The 20,316-nt window shown below is 35.7% G+C and overlaps 2 protein-coding genes across 2 annotated transcripts; one reads left to right on the top strand and one right to left on the bottom strand.

Annotated features, from left to right (window-relative positions):
- Positions 1-1,313: 1,313 nt before the first annotated feature.
- On the bottom strand, positions 1,314-2,267 carry LOC110943578 (TPR-containing protein DDB_G0280363-like). The gene is made up of 3 exons (XM_022185320.1): positions 1,943-2,267; positions 1,587-1,831; positions 1,314-1,502 (listed from the first exon to the last, which is right to left on the bottom strand). The coding sequence occupies exons 1-3, from the start codon at positions 2,265-2,267 to the stop codon at positions 1,314-1,316; spliced, it is 759 nt and encodes a 252-aa protein (XP_022041012.1).
- An 11,835-nt stretch (positions 2,268-14,102) lies between these two features.
- Positions 14,103-20,048, top strand: LOC110941246 (metal transporter Nramp5). The gene is made up of 12 exons (XM_022182872.2): positions 14,103-14,292; positions 14,400-14,478; positions 14,561-14,601; positions 14,693-14,771; positions 15,714-15,818; positions 15,942-16,051; positions 17,670-17,921; positions 17,996-18,169; positions 18,260-18,364; positions 18,483-18,614; positions 19,215-19,310; positions 19,400-20,048. Exons 1-12 carry the CDS (start codon positions 14,161-14,163, stop codon positions 19,736-19,738), a joined length of 1,644 nt encoding a protein of 547 aa, XP_022038564.1. The 5' UTR covers positions 14,103-14,160; the 3' UTR covers positions 19,739-20,048.
- The last annotated feature ends 268 nt before the right edge of the window (positions 20,049-20,316 follow it).

The following is a 20,316-nucleotide window of genomic DNA, read 5'->3' as shown; positions in this document are numbered from 1 at the left end:
TGAAATAGTAGATGTCGTCAGATCTCTCTACAAGTCATTTCTTCATGCCCCGTAAATACTCAGCTTCAATGTTTTCCCCTTTCAACGCTTCAGTTTGAGCAGAACGGATCTGGTCAGGTAAATTAGAATGGATGGTGAGCTGCAAGGCATGGACACGTTTGGGTTTTGTTTCCTTTCGGCTAAGGGTATCAGCTACAACGTTAGCCTTACCTGGATGATACTTGATTGCACAGTCGTAGTCGTTTAAGAGTTCTACCTAGCGACGCTGTTGCATATTTAACTCCTTTTGGTCGAAGATATGCTAAAGGCTCCTATGGTCAGTAAAAATAGTGCATTTAGTACCGTACATGTAATGCCTCTAAGTCGTGAGTCGTGTAATTCTTTTCGTGAGTCTTCAATTGACGAGAGGCGTAAGCTATCACTTTCTCAAGTTGCATTAGCACGTAACCGAGACCCTGAATAGTGGCGTCACAGTGCACCACAAAATCTTCAGTACCCTCAGGTAAGGACAGAATCGGTGCACTGCAGAGTTTTTGTTTCAAGAGTTGGAAGGCATCCTCCTGTTTCGATCCCCAAGAATATACAACGCCTTTCTGTGTTAATGCGGTGAGAGGTTGAGCAACCTTTGAGAAGTCTTTGATAAATATGCGATAGTACCCAGCGAGACCAAGAAATTGTCGCACCTCTGAAGGATTCTTCGGTGCCGCTCAATTTCTGATAGCATCAATCTTAGTAGGATCCACGTGTATCCCCATTTCGTTAACAATGTGGCCAAGGAAGTGTACTTCTCGAATCCAGAAGTCACACTTAGAAAATTTCGCGTAAAGTTGCTCTTTTCTCAAGAGTTCCAAGATAAGACGCAAGTGTCGGTCATGGTTCTCCTTGTTCTTAGAATAGATCAGAATGTCATCGATAAACACGATGACAAAGTCGTCAAGGTATGGTTTACATACGCAGTCCATGAGATCCATGAATACCGCCGGTGCGTTGGTTAACCCGAATGGCATGACCAGAAACTCGTAATGGCCATAACGCGTTCGAAAAGCTGTTTTTGGAACATCCCCCTCTTGGACTCTCACCTGATGATAGCCTGATCTTAGATCAATCTTCGAGTAGAAGCTCGACCCTTGCAACTGGTCGAACAGGTCGTCGATGCGAGGTAAAGGATAACGGTTATTGACTGTCACCTTGTTGAGTTCACGGTAGTCAATACACATGCGAAACGATCCGTCCTTTTTCTTTACAAACAAAACCGGGGCTCCCCAAGGCGAAGAACCAGGTTAGATAAAGCCTCTATCAAACAGTTCTTGGAGTTAATTAGACAATTCTTGCAACTCTCCAGGTGCAAGACGATAAGGTGCACGAGCAATCGGAGCTGCTCCTAGTGTAAGATCAATTTGGAATTCTACCTGACGGTGTGGAGGTAGACCTGGAAGTTCCTCGGGAAAAACATCAGGAAACTCACGAACAACAGGTAGATCCTCTATTCGGTTCTCTTCGTGCTGAGTATCAGTAACAAGTGCAAGGATAGCAGGATAGCCCTTCCGTAAGCACTTCTAGGATTTCATGGATGAAATGAGGCTGACGATTGAACCACTTCGATGACCATGGACAGACAACGATTCCCCACTAGGGAGAGGTACACGCACGATTTTCTCCTTGCAAAGTATTTCGGCTCGGTGTCTAAACAACCAATCCATACCGACAACTATATCAAAGCTACCAACAGTGATGGGGAGAAGGTCAATGTCGAACACTTGACCCAGAAGATCGAGTTTACACCCTAAGAGTACATGTGTGGCTTCTATCGACTTGCCATCAGCAAATTCCACTACGTGTTTGTTTACAAGAGGCGCATGAGTTAACCCTAACTGACGTCTGAACCCCAAAGACACATAACTCCAGTTGGCACCAGAGTCAAATAATACAGTAGCAAAAATACCGTTGATAGAGAACGTACCAGTCACAACATTGCCATCGTTCCTTGCATCACCTGCTCCAATCGTAAATGCTCTCCCGCGAGCGCCATTCCCACCGTTGTTCCCATTGTTGTTGTTTCCCGCGTTGTTGTTCTGGCGATTACCCCCATTGTTATTGTTGGCATTCTGATTCAATTGTGGGCAATCCTTCTTGAAATGCCCTTCACTGCCGCACTGATAGCATCCCCTTTGATTACCTCGATTCTTCTGGGGTTGTTGCCTCTGTTGCTGTTGCTGAGGTTGTTGCTGTTGTTGCTTGGGGTGTGGAGTTCTACAATATTTCGCCATGTGACCCACTTTGTCACACCTTTGACATGCTCGGTTACACGAGCCATAGTGGTGGAAACCGCACTTGTTGCACTTCGGTTGTTTCCCCGCATATGAGCCCAAAGTGTGATTGTTGTTCTGATTCTAGTTGACAGAGGATGACTGGCTGAAGCTGCGGGTGTTGTTGTTGTCAGGCTTCTTTTGCGGCTGATTCGAGTTACACGCCTTGTCTGCGTCATTCCACTTACGTTTGTTGTAGGTGGTGGGGGTAGCAGTAGTAGCAGTAGTAGCATCAACACGTGGTGGCAGCGAGCCACGCTCCACCTCCTGATCAGTGATCTTGTGAGCCAGTCTGATAATCCGTGTTAAGTTATCGAGATTTGCTGCAGTGACTAATCCCTTAACTTGTGGTGCTAATCCCTTAATGTAGAGTTCGATCTTGCGGGGTGGTGGTCGGGATAGGTTAGGACACATGTTTGCCAGCTCGTGAGACCGTTTCATATAAGCCTCGATCTCAGAACCCTCCATCTTCAAGTTATAGTACTCGTTTTCCAACTTTTGCACTTCATCACGAGGAAAGTACTCCTCTCTCATCAGTTCCTTAGAATCATCCCAAGTAGTAGCGTTTTCCATCTCAATTCCCAGCATCTGCACCTGAGCATTCCACAAAGTCAAAGCACCGTCCTCCAAGGTTCCAGAAGCAAACTTTACCCTGTCCCCAGCTGAACAGTTACACATAGCAAAAATGGATTCGGCTTTCTCGAACCAATGGAGCAGTCCCACGAGACCTTCAGCTCCACTAAAAGTTTGAGGCTTGAAATCCATGAACGTTCTGAACGTACACACAAGTGGATTATTCTGGTTTTGGTTCACAGGTTGACCTAAAACAAAAAGAAAGTACGCACAAATAAGAATCGAGTGAATGACCGAAGACTATGCTTTGTCTGGTATATATCTTACCAGCTTGCTAAGCTGCCAAAGCCTCAGCCACGCGTGTGTTAATCAGGTTAGTCAACTCTGCTTGAGTCATATTGATGTTGCCAAATCCACCGCCACGGCCACCTCCACGTCCACCGTTACGTCTGCCACGTCCGCTCATGATTCTAAACAAGAAGAGTGGAAAAGATAAGGATCGCAGTTAAGTTGAAGTCAATCATCACTATGACTTCCATGGATTTGAGAAACTCTAACATTATACGAATAGTGGAACAGAACCCCTTTCACACTTATTAAGCCTCACTGGGATTCACATGCACCTCAAATCATTATTATGTGTGCACCCATAATAATAAGGCAATTTGCATGCTTATCTCAGTGCCTCTTAACTCGAGCTAAAAGGTTCCCCACACTCAAACAATAAAACAAAGGATATTGTAAAACTAGGAATCACACAAGTCGAAGGGTAGTGTTAAACTATCAAGCATCATTAGAGCATGTAACACAGGTAATCACATCATGGTATGTAGTTTCATGCAAGTCGTGGGTGTGTGTCTACTAGGTAAGTAATGCATAAAGTAAACAGAGGACGAACCTTGCAATCCGGAGCTGAGTGTCATGGTCATTTTCGATGTTGTTTGGTTATAGTCTGGTTTTAGGAAAACGTTTTAAAACCTAGTTCACTATAACCTAGCTCTGATACCAAACTGTCACACCCCCAAAAATACCACAAGCGAAAACCCCCGCGAAGCGTGTGACGTATCAGGATCTAGCCACTAATCACATTGAACCATAAAGAAAATAGAACTTTCCCATTAAATAAAATAGTATAAATCAACACCAGTTTAGAAAATCAAACATGTTCAGCGGAAGCATAATAAGTTTGTTCAATAAGTTTAAATGAATAATGTTCAAAACAATGCAACAGCGAGAAGCGGTTCCAAATGTCACGACCCATGACCACTCCAGCTTCCCAGACAGCAAGTTCCATGACAGTGTACCTAAGGACCTGCAAGCATGCAGAAAAGTGTATCAGACAATGCTGGTGAGTTCATAGTTTGTTTAACCGATTGTTACCAAGTATTGACTTATGTTATATTGATAATAACTCAATACCGCAGACGGCTCCTTTTTGTCCTTCTCCAATGCTCTATCAAACATTAGTCATGATTTTAAAGTTATTAGTTCATGCCCGTCCTATCCAGGTACGTCGTGAGGGTGCCAAACCTAATAGCGCTATCAACTAATAACCCGTTTGCCCTACAAGCAACTTGTTCGGTAGTATGATGGGACTTAAGTGATAGAAAGTGAGTGTATTATCAAACATCAACATTTACTGAAAAACGCCTCATATCCCCTTCAAGGATATGGGTTTGTGAAACCTGCCTGACATCCCCTACGAGGATGTGGGTTTCTGAAAACCCGTTTATTTATTTACCTGTTTGATTGTCCCCACCGGACGCATGCTAGTATTGAGAGAAGTGAACTCAACTTGGTTTGCTCGGTATGACTAGTTACATGTTCACACTTAATCAGTCAAAGCCTATGGTGTTCATGTACACGTAATCAGTTTACATTCAGATTGTTCACGTATAATCATAGTGTGCATTCATAACAAAGATCATCACATAACAGATAGCAATCATTCAAATCTCATACAAGTCATAAACTATATAAATTGTTACAACTGTTCTGTTTGTTTGCTAACAACATCTCCACGAAGAGTCCATTCTTCGTGGGATACTCTACGGCGAAGAATCAATGTTGGCGAAGAATCCTTCACGGCGAAAAATCCTTCACGGCGAAGAATTCTTCAAGGCGAAGATTCAGACTTCGTCAATAAGTGATGGCGGCGAAGAACCCTTAATTGTTCGCAAGAGACCAGTGGACGAAGAATCATTGTTCGTCGACTTGGGTTCTTCGTCGGGAATCCTTCTTCGCTGATCCTTAACAGATTGTCGTGATTCCTACTAACCCTAATTACCTTAGCATTTAACATCATCAATCATCATACAAATTAACATCATCAATTATCATGAGAATTAACATCATCAATCACTCAGTATCAAATCAATTACATTACGGCACATCAAGGTTTGTTTATCATATAAACTCATTCGTGAATCCCCTCATCAACAGACATCAACTTCTTGAAACCATAATTCCGATTAATATCACTAGTAATTCTCTTATATTGAAATACAGTTTGCTCTAATCATCTATTTAACAAATCATCATGCGAAGCCCAATCACAAACAAGCTCCAAAATCATACTTAGATCTCATACTAATGAACTTTAGCATACAAGTACACAAAATCAATGATAACAAAGACACGAGTCAGTCTAGCGATGAACTATACTAACCAAGAGTGTTAAGGTTGCACACTTGAATTAGAGAAGGAGATGATGCTTGAAGAATTGAGGCTTCGATGAACACACTTGAATACCCTCGGCCGAGAGAGAAAGGGCTGAGTGTTAGAGTTTGATGAAGTCCTTAGGTTTTACGTACAGATGTATGTTTATAAGATGTGAACAGGGCCTGGTTTCAATTGGGCCGAAGGCCCTCTCGGCGAACCTCTTATGACGAAGCTCCAACCTTCATCGAGCAGAGCTTGTTGCGAAGACCTTCTTCGTCGAACAAGGTTGTGACGAAGACCTTTCTTCGTCGTCGAGTGGTTGTGACGAAGAACTGTAGTTCTTCGTTGGCTCGGGCTCTTCATGATTAAGTGTGTGCACAATCCAAAGTTAAATATAAACATGCTAAGTCTAACCCTTAAACAACTCCTAAGTTTTCATGTAACATTATAACAATACTTTAAACATTCCATCACAATGCACATGTTACAACACAAAACAAATTATGAAACAGAATCGTGAACAAGTGATGTGTAGAGGAAAGACCTAGAAATTTCTGGTTGTCACAGATCATCTCAACAAAAACACTTATTTTAATGATCATTAATAACTTAGGAATCAAAGTCACCGTTATAACAAAAATAAATACGTCAATCTAGAACAATATGCTTGTTTTATCATTAGCTATTCCATAAGTCACACAATCTTCATTGTGGATTTGATAACCATTCAGATGATGCATCGATTTAAAACACTAAATAGTATCATCTTAGGATTTTCACACCCAAAAATTATTTCTAGACTATTTAGGGATTCATATCCTATTTTAATTGGCAAATAATTAACTTCCCTCAAAAGAATATGTTGTATGTTTAATTATTAGGAAGAATCTTTTGGGTCTTCAATGAATTTCATATCAGCGTTGACTCGGCGTGGTCTAACCGGTTATGCCAATCAATTAAATAATCATGATCCATTAACTTTTGGTTTATGATCAATATGTATTATTTGCACGTATGCTAATTCAAGTCATAAGATATTAGAGAACAATGTATTACATGTATAACTTTTATGCTTTCTACATTTTTTATATGATCACTCCATTGATTTGTAAATAATTATGGTTAAACGTATTATTAGATAAATATCTCATTTCTAATGGTTGATCTTATTATTAACATTAGCACTATTACAATTTCGCTAAATATATCCATGATTCCATATTTACTTGGTTACACATGTACTAGATCATGTCAAACTTTTCATATCTTTAAAAGAAATTAACTTTAGAAGCATATATTAAGTGTGATAAATGAATATTATTTTACCCTATTTCTCCTTATAATTAATCTTCTCACGACATAATATAAATGAGAAGTAATTACATAATTCCGTCATGTACCATTTATCGCTCTTTGATCCTACGATATTCTATAAATGAATAATGAGATTTAAAGAGAATTACATTTCAGACGTCATGTCTAAACATATTTACACTTTTTCATGAGATTGACAATAATTTTGGTTTAGTTATTCTATTCCATACTATTGATACCAACATCTAGAATATATGATATATTATAAAGTTAGATTATAAAATACAAGACATTATGGTATATCGACATATAAAACAAGTTATAACAAAACATTTTGATATAAATGGCCCTATAAATAAATTACAAGCACATGAAAATACGTTATATAATACCTAAACTTTCTTTAATTTACTAATTTGTGACTATAGATTATGACTTCTTAACTTAAGCTTAAAATTCATTCGGCCCATGTAAGAACAGCCAAACAAATAAACATGCACACAAATCTTAGATAAAATTCTTGCTACTCATGACATATGCAATAACTATTTAAAACAAACATGCTAGTCCCAAACAAGTTGCTAATTCTTTAAACATAATATTAATGAGACTAATTTATAATAATAAGATCAACAAGTACAAAGACATGAATACAATAAGTAAATTTATCTTATTTATGTTTTAACGTTTTTTTTTTTATTTTTTTTTATTTTTATTTTTTGTTTACTAAAAGTAACGTCAAGTAATACAAAAATATAATATTATTTTACAACATACATGGTATGTGCATATTTGTCCTGCTACTAGTATTGGGTTGACCATCAAATTTATATATATTTGTTGGTCAAAATCATTTTAATAATAATTAATATTGAATATTAAATATTTTTTTTAAAACTATATTGATAATAATGCTTTGACTTTATAAAGTGGATATATGGAAATACACTTTTTTGTAACCTTTCCTGCTTTAAATTTTAATTAGCTAATGTTTTCTTTATGTTTCATATTTAATCTTATATAAATAGAATACAATGCATTGATAAATAAAACACTAAAATGGTATTTCTCTAGAAATACGTCAAATATATTTTTCTCTTAAAATAGTTTAAAAAAGAACGAAGCTACGATTTATTTTTTTCGAAAGACTTTTAATTTTTTAAAAGGAAGCTACTGTTTATTTATTTAAGTTTATGATCACTTTGAAGAAATACATTTGCATACAAACAAAAGAGTGGTAAGTGGATATCAATAATTAATTTAACAGAAACTATAAGAATGTCTGATTGAACATACTTTAATGAAACGACTACAAATCACTTATTGGAACATGACTAGGATTTGGCGAGAGCACTTTCATGCTGGTAATATGTTATAAAACTAGCCTAATAGCAAAGCTGATAATTTGTTATAAAACTAGTTTAATAGCAAGGCAATACAAAAGAGATGCAAGGAGAAAAAGATTTATATTTCACTAATCGATGTGTATAGTACAATAACATACAATCATACTAATTTCCCCTATATTAATTTACAAAAATATTTCTACTCGCATTATTACTATTCCTTTTTGCTTTGTCATGATTGGTTAAATAAATAGGGTGAGTTAATTAGAATGGGTCAAGGGTATGGTTTAAATGAAGATATGGTTTCTCATAAGGAAAAAAATTTAATTATTTTATAAGCTAATTTACAATGATTTTTCTATTTTATCTTGAAAAAGTACAATTTTATTACATTTTATTGTGGATAGTACGGTATATTGAAATGGTGGGATTGAAACAATACCATTTTTTTGAATGGTAAAATTTTCTTTTAAACCCTGTACTCTATAGAATTTGAACCCAAAATCTTACCATTTCAAACTAAGGTGTTTAAACGTTTTGTTTTTGTCAATGGACTACCACCATATTACCAAATTATTTAATATGATAGTTAAAATGTAACGTTTATTGTTGATAACTATGAATTAACATTCAATGCAATGTTTTCTTTTTAACTATATAGCTAAATCTATTTATTTTTAGTACTATTTGATTAATTTCTTGGGTTTGTTTAGTTATCGTTTTGACTAAAATATTTTTTTCCTACGATAATGTAATTTTACGTTCTAGTTTAAAGTTGATGAGTTAACACTTTGCAACGCGCGTTGTGGTTCAACATTTTTACATCCATCTTTGGTACAATTTGATAGTCCTATCGAAACACACGGGTTCTAAAAACTCGTATCATAAATAAAGCATTTGGTGGGATAGGTGGCACATTCTCAAGCTATCTATTATGTCGGTTTTCCGCAAGTTTTCCCAAATCCCTTTTTCTTCTAAAATCGGGTTTTATCTGAACCGTTTTGAGCCAAGATAAATTAAATCCAACATACAAAGCAAATTAGTTTCTCCTCATTATTACAAAAATAATGATTTTAATAGCGGTGTTAACATTTAATGTAACGGTTAATTGACTGGTATAAATCACTACTTGGTTTATAATAAGGCTCTTTATTTGTAGCAGTTTCATGACAGTTTAACTAACGAGATTAAGTACGGGTTTCATGACAGTTTAACTAAACCCTATTCTAAAACATAAAAACTAAACCCTAATGCTAAAACCTTTCATTTACATATTTTAATTGTTAGGTTTACAATCTTATATTTTTATATAGTATAATAATACTTTAAGATTATGCGTTAAGACATGTTACTTTAAGCATCCGTTTTAATATAATTTTCTGTTATACAAAAATACAAATTACGATGTATATTTATTAAGACTTTTTATTACTGAATATAATTTTTAATATTGTGATAAAGTTAACCTAAGTAGCATAAAAAACTTAAGGTGAACATGTTTTAGGCATATTACGACCATATTTTTTGGTCCTTTCTTTTGTTTGCTATACCGAGTGCACCAAAAGTAACTGGTCCTCACTCGTCTCAACGTGCAGGTCTCATGCTAGCCTTATTTTAATATATTTACGAGTAGATGTGAGTAGAAGAAAGATAAAAAATATTGGGAATGTGATGTAGGATTTTTTTTTTAAAAGTGAGTAACAAATTAAAAAAAAATTGTGAGTTTTAGTTAAATTATGTGGTTAAGGATGGGGGATGAGATGTGAATGCCTTAACTGAAATAAAATTAAGTTTTTGTACGAAAATAAATGCTGAATGCGATTTTAGTGCGTAGGTTTGTTTGTTTATATAAGAAAAAGTAAGCTGATAAATAAGCAAAATATGTAATTCTACAAATAATAAATAAGCCAAGAAGCATCTACCTGGATGCCATAACATCACGTTAAAGGTTGTTTGTACAAATAATAAATAAGTCAAGTGGTAATTTGAAGTGATAGACTTCTGATGCATAACCTCCCAGTATTGGCTGTAATATAAAGTCTGGCAAGATTCTAAACATCGAACAAACTTTTTGGTCACTAGCGGGCGCACATGATATGTAAATGATAATAAAATAAAAAACTTAATCGGTATAAAGTTAAGCAGAGGGGGACACCCCCTCCCCTTCTCACTTTTCGTTTGAAAGTGTAAAATTTAAAATTAACTTTCGTTTTACTCATTGTGGTTTGATCGTTTTAACAGTTTTACTTTAATTCTTTAGAAATAGTCATTTTACTCCCTGATGTTGGATTTATCGCTAGTTTGCTCCACAGCCTTAACTCCATCCATATTGTATGATAATTGAAAGGTATTTTGGTAATTTCAAGTATATAAAATAAATGTACTTTGGTAATTTACATTTAAATGTAAAGTATTAATATATATATACACACACACATAACAAATATAGTCTCTCCTACACCACCATCCACCACCTGACACCGCCCACCACCACCCGACATCACCATCACCATTCACCACCTACCACCACCACCTGCCAGCCACAATCAGTCGACCACAACCACCACAATTTAAACCACCCACCTCACCTGAAAAATGAACCCCTTCGAAACACCAAATCCGACCCCCTACCACCTACGACCACAAGCAGCCACCAAATATCGTCATCATCCACCGCCACCTGCAAATTGTAACCACTTGTCATCAACACCACTCACCCATTTCGCCGCAGATCTGAGTTTTAGACCCCCCGTATTCCCCTAGCCCCGGGTCTTAACCCTACACAGATTTGGGGGTTCCTTAGCGGTGGACGAGTTCAGATCTGTAATAGCCACCACCAAAATACCCTAGATCTGCAATAACCACCACTGAAATACCCTAGAGTGCACTGACGGTTTTTATGGCTTCACAGGCCTGAGATCAAAGTGGTGGTGCTTCTAATAATGGGGGTATTGTGGTGGTTCTAATGACGAGGTGGTGGTGGTGGTGGCGGTTTAACGGAATTTACTGTGGTGGTGCCGGAAGTATTGTGGTGGTGACGGAATCAATGAAAAAGATACTGGGTTTAGAGAGAGCGAGAGATATGGTAATTCGTAAAGGTGGATGGTGATTGTGGTTTTGGTTGTTGTTGTTACAGTAAAGAGATAATAAAGAGATAGAGAGAGATTTGATCTTTTAGATTAATAAATTAGTTATATGTTAATCATTATTTATAAAATTACCATAATACCCTTATCTTAAACAAACATTTTAGACAGAGTTAGAGGTGAAGAGTGAAATAGAGACAAGTTAAATAGATCAATGAGTAAAATGGCTATTTTTAAAGGATTGAGACAAAACCATTAAAACTGTTGGATTTATTAAACTAAGTTATGTTTATATGTTTTATTATTATTCGAACATATAATTAGAACACCATATGATATGTATTAGTTTAGTTAGTGATAAGATTATGTAATGATCGGTAGATAAGCGGGAAAACTTTTCAAATAACTGTCCTTGACAGTTACCCGCCATTTTCGAACCGCCAAATACTCATATGTATATATTCAAGTTACCGGAAATAATATCCGGTATCAAGACATTCTTATTCCCTCTAAGAATTGTTCGCTTAATCACTTCAATTGTTCATCAACATCACTTCATCATGCATATCCAATTTGGATCACTTATCTATGATAACACAAATCCCACTCACAACCCTAATACATCATTAAACTCCGCTGCATATTTATCGTCTGATTCCCAACAAAGTGGTATCAGAGCTTCGACGGGAAAGATGAAGACGACTGAAATTCGATCAACATCCACACTCTTACCGTGCCAACATTGTACAGATGAAATGAATGGCAAGAACAAACATCGTTATTGGGAAAAGGTATGTTTTTACTGCCGAAAACCCGGGCATCAAATTTCTTCATGTCTGAAAAAGGAAACAGAGGAGGCAACCCAACTTATCCGGCAAGCAGTGAATACGGGGATACAGAACGAAGAAGGAGGGATCAAAGATCATCAAGAAATGATCGTTGTCGGTACCGAAGGAGGGCTATGGAGCGATTTATGGTACGTTAGTTCTGTGTTTAAACATCACATGGCCGGAAATTTGAATGTGTTTAAACGCATTAAACACATTATTGGGGTTGATACACAGACGTGTGAAAGAAATTTCTTGTTTACACGGGGAGTTGGATCGGTAGAGATTAAAACGAGTAATGAAATTATGAAAATTCAGAGTATTTTTTATTCTCCGGAATTAGACAGAAACGTATTAAGCATGGATCAATTGACTATGCAAGGATTTACTATCAACAAAGACGGTGATACTTGCAGAATCTTTCCCATGTTTTCTGTTCCGGTGAATAATTTGGTTAATGAAGCGAGTGGGATGACGAGGGAAGAGGAGATTGGGTTACAAGAAAAGCAAAAAATAATTGAAGAAGGTGTACTTGATGAAGAGTTCAAGCAACGATATTTGAATTCATATTTTGAAGAACTTCATCTGTCTTCACAAGAGACAGATTGGAGTATCATGATCGTTATGGCTATGGAATTCAAAGAATTCGAAGACTGTAGAGCATTTATGAACTTACTGGATGATCGAGACTTTGTTGTCAAGTATAAACATATACTCGATTCAAAGTTTGAAGAATTGGTTAAATGGTTTCTATTCGAATACATGGGAATCTCAACAAGGCCGGTTCCACCAGTTGCTTCACACATGAGAAAGTTAACTTGCTGAGTCTGTACTTGTTGGTGGCCGTGGATGGGGGTTACAGAAATGTAACAACGGAGAACTTGTGGCCTGCAATAGCAAATGATATGGGATTCGATTATGAAGACGGAGATTACATGAGAGTCACATATGCCATGTATCTTGATATCCTAGAGTATTATTACAATTTCAAACAAGTTCAAAAGAAAGTGCAGGACAAGGAGACTGTTATAGAAGAAGGAAAGTCTACCGGTGGCTGCCATGAAAGATCAAAAAGTGCAGGAGAGGCTCAACAAGAATCTGCAGGGACGGAACAAGTCGCATTATTTGCAGGTATTGATGATGAAGACTGGAATAAAGGGAAAAGAAGGAAACGCTTCAATTTCAACTATGCAAGATGGGCTGTAGATGAAGCAAATCGAAGCGTTTTGGATCAAGCTCGGAAACATAACTTAGTTTAAGGGGGGTTATGTTGGATTTATTAAATTAAGTTATGTTTATATGTTTTATTATTATTCGAACATATAATTAGAACACCATATGATATGTATTAGTTTAGTTAGTGATAAGATTATGTAATGATCGGTAGATAAGCGGAAAAACTTTTCAAATAACTGTCCTTGACAGTTACCCGCCATTTTCGAACCGCCAAATACTCATATGTATATATTCGAGTTACCGGAAACAATATCCGGTATCAAGACATTCTTATTCCCTCTAAGAATTGTCCGCTTAATCACTTCAATTGTTCATCAATATCACTTCATCATGCATATCCAATTTGGATCACTTATCTATGATAACACAAATCCCACTCACAACCCTAATACATCATTAAACTCCGCTGCATATTTGTCGTCTGATTCCCAACAAAAACAACTAAACCAAATGAAGGAAAACGGAAGTTTACTCTAAAATTTATATGTCATGAGTCTGGCTTCCTTGTTACTTTTGGTTAAAACTTCTAACCCTTTCTAGTTAAAAGTTTAAGACCCGTCATCGAAGTTAAGTATATTAATTTTATATATTTTTTTGTTAATAAATAACAAATATGAAGTCATCCCACGCTTTCAACCGGCATTGGCCGTTCTTTTGACCATATGTCAACAATGATAATAATAGTCCAAAATTAATGTAACCACTGAAACTCAGTTATAAATATAAACTTCAGTTAAAGAGCTATAATCCCAATGATACATGTAGACACTCCATCATCACATCTTCAAAGGTAAAATAGTCACAGTGATCCATGGCAGGGATGGAGAATGAATCAAAACTTATCGGAGGAAGCAATCGCATTTCAGCCGTTAATCTGACTGGAATTTCATCTCCTGTTGTTAACAGCAAAGATTATGATCATCAAGAAATGGACTCTTATCAGGTTAATTTCATAGTTTCAATTTGCATTTTCTTATTCGACGTCTATATATTTAACCGAGAGATGATTATTCTGATGTTTAAACCTATGAAAATGGCTAAACAAATCAGAAACCTGGATGGAGAACTTTCCTCTCATTTGTTGGTCCTGGTTTTCTAGTTTCTTTGGCTTATCTTGATCCTGGAAACTGTAAGTTTGATATTGTGCTCTTGATATCTTATTAGGCCTTAATTACCTTAAATGTTACAAACTTATCTATGTTTGTGTACAGTGGAAACCGATTTACAAGCAGGAGCAAATCACAGATACGAGGTTTATGTTCATGCCAAGAACACCCATTGATACACATACACTTTGATAAAAACACCTTTGATTTGATTGTCGAATAATGTCATGTTTTCAGCTTCTTTGGGTGATTTTAATCGGCTTAATCTTCGCACTTGTCATTCAATCTCTGGCGGCAAATTTAGGTGTAACCACCGGTAAGACTATCAGTCGTTAATTATCATTAGCTATGTATGTATTATATTCGTATCTATATCTTAGAATTCTTATTATATTGCTAATGATAAGTTAAAGTAGTTATCTACGTCTAGTTTATTGTTCTTGTGTTGTGTTTAAATTAGTTCGAGGGTACTTTTCAACTTTGATGGTTATCTTGTATTGTATTTGAATTGTTAATTTTTTTTTATTTCCATGTGGTTTAAATAATAATAAGCTTTTGTAAAAGGTTTTTAAACTTGTTTTGGTTCATAAGGGTAGGAGGGGTGGGTGAGGCAAACAGTTCGGTGACTCCATTTGCCGATCGGCAATTCCGCCGCTGTCGCCAAAGTTGTGGGCCCCTTCTCTTTCAACCAATTGATGATGATTGAATAGGTGACTACTCACCGCTTGAGGGAAGAGGAGATGGAGGGGATATCTGGTGGGCCCCTTCTCTTTCAACCAATCATAGTTTTTTTCTTTTCTTTTTCCTTTTTTTAATAAAAAATTATTTGGGTGAACCATCTCTTATGTTTTTTGGGCAAGAGGAGAGCTAGAGAGGAGAATTGACATCACAATAGATGATCGGGTGAGTGTAAAGTCTACCCCATCTCAAGAGGGTTGCACCCCTTTCACCCTAAGGAGTTTGTTGTTAGTCAAAGGAGCAGAGCCATTTTTTTAAGTTTTCTCATGTTAACATATTCAAGGAGTATGCTTGCCACGTAAATATTTGACGTTAAATTCTGTTTAGAGTCTGCTATCCTGGGTAGCGAATTCCCTAGAAACCAAAATAGCTCTATAACCTCTCGAAAGCGCTTATCATTTTGCTAAAACACGTAGATTTAAAAAAAAATAGTCGTTTTATCATCTCTGTACGTAAAAAGAGATCGACATATGTTACTAACAAAATAATTTTGATAACGAATGTGAGGCTTCTTATCCAGGCAAGCATCTATCCGAGCTATGCAAGGCAGAATACCCAACTTTTGTCAAGTATTGTCTATGGCTGCTAGCTGAGGTTGCAGTCATTGCAGCAGATATTCCCGAAGGTATGGTTGTATTTTTGTGAATTAACAAACTACAATTATGTGGCTTGATGTGTCAATCATATATATAATGTTCTATTTTAACTTTTGTGGGCATATTTTTTATTATTTCTTTGTTGTGGACAGTGATTGGGACAGCTTTTGCACTGAATATCTTATTCAAGATTCCTGTTTGGGTTGGAGTTCTTCTCACTGGTTTCAGCACCCTTCTCCTTCTTGGTCTCCAAAAATATGGTGTAAGTTGACCGTTTTATTAGAAGGCCGGCAAGATTAAACTATTTATATATAGCATACAGAATACTTGATAGGATGAATTAATATATTAGTTAAATTTCTTAAACATTGTCATGTTCCATTAATAGCTTCACTATCCGCATACTTTAAGGTGAAAATCACCCAAAAGCTAGCGATTTGAAAAAACAATTTTGCAATAGTTGTCATTTACTAAAACTTTTACGAGGATTTTTAACTACTAAAATAATGGCACGTCTACAATTTTATAAATTGTGTCACAACACAGGGAAAAATCTACATGCTCCTGCGCCTATAATGCCATGTTGGCGCAAGACTTGGTTACTCTTGCACCAAAAAAATAAAATAAAAACCACAACCATGTTTATACTAAATATATATAATCTATATATTTAAAAAATAAATCGACTTAATAAAAAACTGAATCATATATAGAAAGTTAATAATAATGATAGTATAAAAAATTAAAATATAACTTATTAAGGAATAAAAATATAAACAGTCACAACAAAATATATATTTTTTTTAAATGACTAATGAACTAATGGGCGATAAGTCATATGTATCGTATGTGTCATTTTTGTTAACAAACATAAAATACGTTATACCTAATTATATTAAGAAATAATTATATAGCATAAGGTACAGTTAGATGACGAAGACTTGTAACAAATTTAAAATAAAAACTTAAATCAATAATAATAATAATATTAATAATAATAATAATAATAATAATAATAATAATAATAATAATAATAATAATAATAACAGTTATTATAGAACTTTTTAAGAAAAAATATGTTATACCTAACTTTTAAAATAATAAAAATTACGTTATACCTAACTTTTAAAATAATAAAAATTACGTTATACCTAATTAACTTTTTAAAGTAATAAAAATTAAAGATTTTTTATAAGAAAAACAATTTTTAAAAGTTAATACATAGAGGTTTGTGCGACGTCAACATTGCATAGATGCTGGAAAGTATAGCGCCGAGGTGGATATTTTGGCAAACAGGGGCGGATCTACTTCATTACAAGGGGGAACGCCCGCTAACGCTTGGCGCTCCGGCAGTAGTGTAAAATTAGTGTAAATTTTGGAAAAAATTGACGTTTTTTCGATTTCGTTACTGCTTTTTTATAAAACGTTACCGCTTGGCGGATTTTCTAGATCCGCCACTGTTGGCAAAAAGAGTTGTTTGTACTTAGTCATGTTCAATATGATCATTTTGATAATTTTCTATATCGACTATTTATGATTTTTTTTTTTTAATTTGTAGGTGATTTAACAATAACTTAAACGTTATCGGAAGGTTTTTAAAAATGTTTTGGTTTGTAGACAATTCGATACCCTAGTATTGAAGTCACCAAATTCATTTTTAGAGGTGGCGAACTCAAACTCATAAATATTGAATTTCTTTTTTCTTTTCCAATAAATCAGTTACAATATTATCACAACATAAAACATAATAAAAGGTGTATATCTAACTAATAACCGAATTACAAAAAGCATTTTAGTTCATTGCTCATTTTATATACATTTCAACATATATGTTACATAAAATTAAGATTGTTCATAAAAGTGCATACAAATATATATAGGTGAGGAAGCTAGAAGTACTGATAGCCATTCTAGTTTTCATCATGGCTGGTTGCTTCTTTGGAGAAATGAGCTATGTGAAGCCACCTGCTGGTGATGTACTAAAGGGAATGTTTATTCCAAAACTTAGTGGCCATGGTGCCACTGGTGATGCCATTGCACTACTTGGTGCACTTGTTATGCCGCATAATCTCTTTCTCCATTCGGCTCTTGTTCTTTCACGCAAGATTCCAAACTCTGTCCGTGGGGTCAATGTAAGTTTTATTAAATACAAGTACAATCAAAAGATTTAAACCGAGTCTATGTCTTACTGGATGATGTTTTGTAGGATGCGTGCAGATACTTTCTGATAGAGAGTGGTATTGCACTCTTTGTGGCATTCTTGATCAACGTCTCAATCATATCTGTTTCCGGCACTGTTTGCTCAGCCGAAAACCTATCAAGTGACGAGTTGGATCGCTGCAGCGATCTTTCGCTTGACTCAGCTTCATTTCTTCTTAAAGTATGAGTTATTTTATATGTGCATCTTATAGCTACTAAGAACTTTGAATTTGATAAAAGATTCTTACATTTCTCCAAATTTGCTACACAGAATGTCTTGGGGAAGTCCAGTTCTACTCTTTATTCTATTGCACTGCTAGCTTCTGGTCAGAGTTCAACCATTACTGGAACATATGCAGGACAGTTTATTATGCAGGTAAGGAAGTCTCTTTGCATTGCAAATGCAGTTAGCCATGCCATTTCGGTATCAATATCATGTTTTTAATAGTCAACCAAGTGTGTACTCACTACGCGCTGATCAATGCTATTTGCAGGGTTTCTTGGATTTAAAGATGAGGAAATGGCTGAGAAACTTGATAACAAGATGCATTGCCATCACACCTAGTTTAATAGTGTCAATCATTGGAGGATCTTCTGGTGCTGGAAGATTAATTGTCATAGCATCGGTTTGTGTCTCACACTTCCTTTCCATAATTCACATTTCAAACTAGGATGGTAGATGAATAAATCTGCACCCTCCAGAAAACCGAAACCTGAAAATATCCTGATGGGTAACGAGACGGGTATTTGGGTAGTGGTCGAGTGGATTAATTTAAAAAAAATGTTGTTATGTGACGGGTATGTTATTAGGTGTGATACTTGACCTGATTACCTGTAACATGCATATCCGTTTACATGAACCATGAACTATGTGCTAGACATTTTATTTTAGTTTTTGTTTTTCTTTGTCTTTTGCTAATGGAATATATTCTATTAATGAACTAATTTTTAGTCTTATATTTCTAAATTTCTTGGATAATAAAGTTATATACAAATATAAATGAAAAGAAATGTATTTGGAAATCTCAATGGGTAACTTTTAATAAACTAACGAATATACTCGATATATGCGTGTATACTCGATACCCAATCAATAATTATCTGACAGATACCCGGTGAGTATTGAATCGGGTATGGGACTGGGATTGTGTACCATTTCCCATCCCTATTTCAAATGCATTTACATGTGTCCGTAAGTTGATATTTTTCTTAACGATGTGTGACAGATGATATTGTCATTTGAACTTCCTTTCGCCTTAATTCCACTCCTTAAATTCAGTAGCACAACTATAAAAATGGGGCCATACAAGAATTCAATGATTGTGAGTTATCAATCTTCTGTTTTCACTACATATTTAGATATGATATACCTATAATTCATCGAACACATTAATGACGCTTTCTTGTGCAGATCATCGTCTTCTCTTGGGTGCTAGGACTTATGATTATCGGCATCAACATTTACTACTTGACCACCTCATTTGTTGACTGGCTAATCCATAGCACTTTACCTAGAGTTGCTAACGTGTTCATTGGGATAATAGTGTTCCCTATCATGGCAATCTATGTGCTATCTGTACTCTACCTTATGTTCCGTAAGGATGTTGTGGTCACCTATATCGAACCAACGAAACTTGATCCAAGTGCTCAAGTTAGCATGGAGAGTGGCGATAATGGTGTGAGTAGAGGGCATGGGATGACAAATGCTCCTTATAGAGAGGATCTTGCTGATATCCCATTACCAGAATAGAACGATTAACATGTTTTATGGTTATTTCGAGGCTCATTGATATCTAGCGTTAAAATATTCTCTGCGGCTACCGATCGAGGTTCAGGTTGGTTCAACACAGCCACAGTCGCATTCTTAAGGGAGCAAAAGTGTTATGTGCTTATGCTTGTATACCTAGTAATGTTGAATTTAGTGTCATAAACATATGTAGACGGTAGACCTTATAATCAATATTAAAGAATGTAAAGCTGATATTATGTGTGCTATAGATTAATACAGTGAAATTTCGATGTGGGAATTATTTGGGCTTATGAAAGTTTCATTGACAAAAGCCCTAATTGTAGTGTGTATTTATGATAGAATGAGATTAAAAGTTATTGTAACTACAAACTAATGAAGTTTTTGAAATCACTACGAGTGTGTTGCGCAATGAACCGCCAACAAGAATAAAAAGAAAATATAGAAAAAAACACTAAAAGATAACCAAAAAAGTTGTATTGTAATGATGTTGTTCGTATAAAACCCGTGGTCGGAGATGAGCAAATGGTATTAGGTACCGGCACCGGTACCGAATTTCCCGAACCGAAATATCTTAAGTA

Source organism: Helianthus annuus, chromosome 5, assembly GCF_002127325.2.
Source record: "Helianthus annuus cultivar XRQ/B chromosome 5, HanXRQr2.0-SUNRISE, whole genome shotgun sequence".
Taxonomy (NCBI): Eukaryota; Viridiplantae; Streptophyta; class Magnoliopsida; order Asterales; family Asteraceae; genus Helianthus; species Helianthus annuus.
This window is presented reverse-complemented; position numbering and strand designations above follow the sequence as displayed.

Excerpts from the sequence above, each read along its gene's own strand:
- LOC110943578 (XM_022185320.1), bottom strand. The coding sequence starts at position 2,267 with ATGGCGAAATATTGTAGAACTCCACACCCCAAGCAACAACAGCAACAA. Across the intron at positions 1,832-1,942 it reads TGGTACGTTCTCTATCAACG|TGGAATTTGCTGATGGCAAG; the intron begins GTATTTTTGCTA and ends ACAAACACGTAG. Across the intron at positions 1,503-1,586 it reads GTCATCGAAGTGGTTCAATC|CACGAAGAGAACCGAATAGA; the intron begins GTCAGCCTCATT and ends ACTGATACTCAG.
- LOC110941246 (XM_022182872.2), top strand. The coding sequence starts at position 14,161 with ATGGCAGGGATGGAGAATGAATCAAAACTTATCGGAGGAAGCAATCGC. Across the intron at positions 17,922-17,995 it reads ACTCTGTCCGTGGGGTCAAT|GATGCGTGCAGATACTTTCT; the intron begins GTAAGTTTTATT and ends GATGTTTTGTAG. Across the intron at positions 19,311-19,399 it reads CATACAAGAATTCAATGATT|ATCATCGTCTTCTCTTGGGT; the intron begins GTGAGTTATCAA and ends TTTCTTGTGCAG.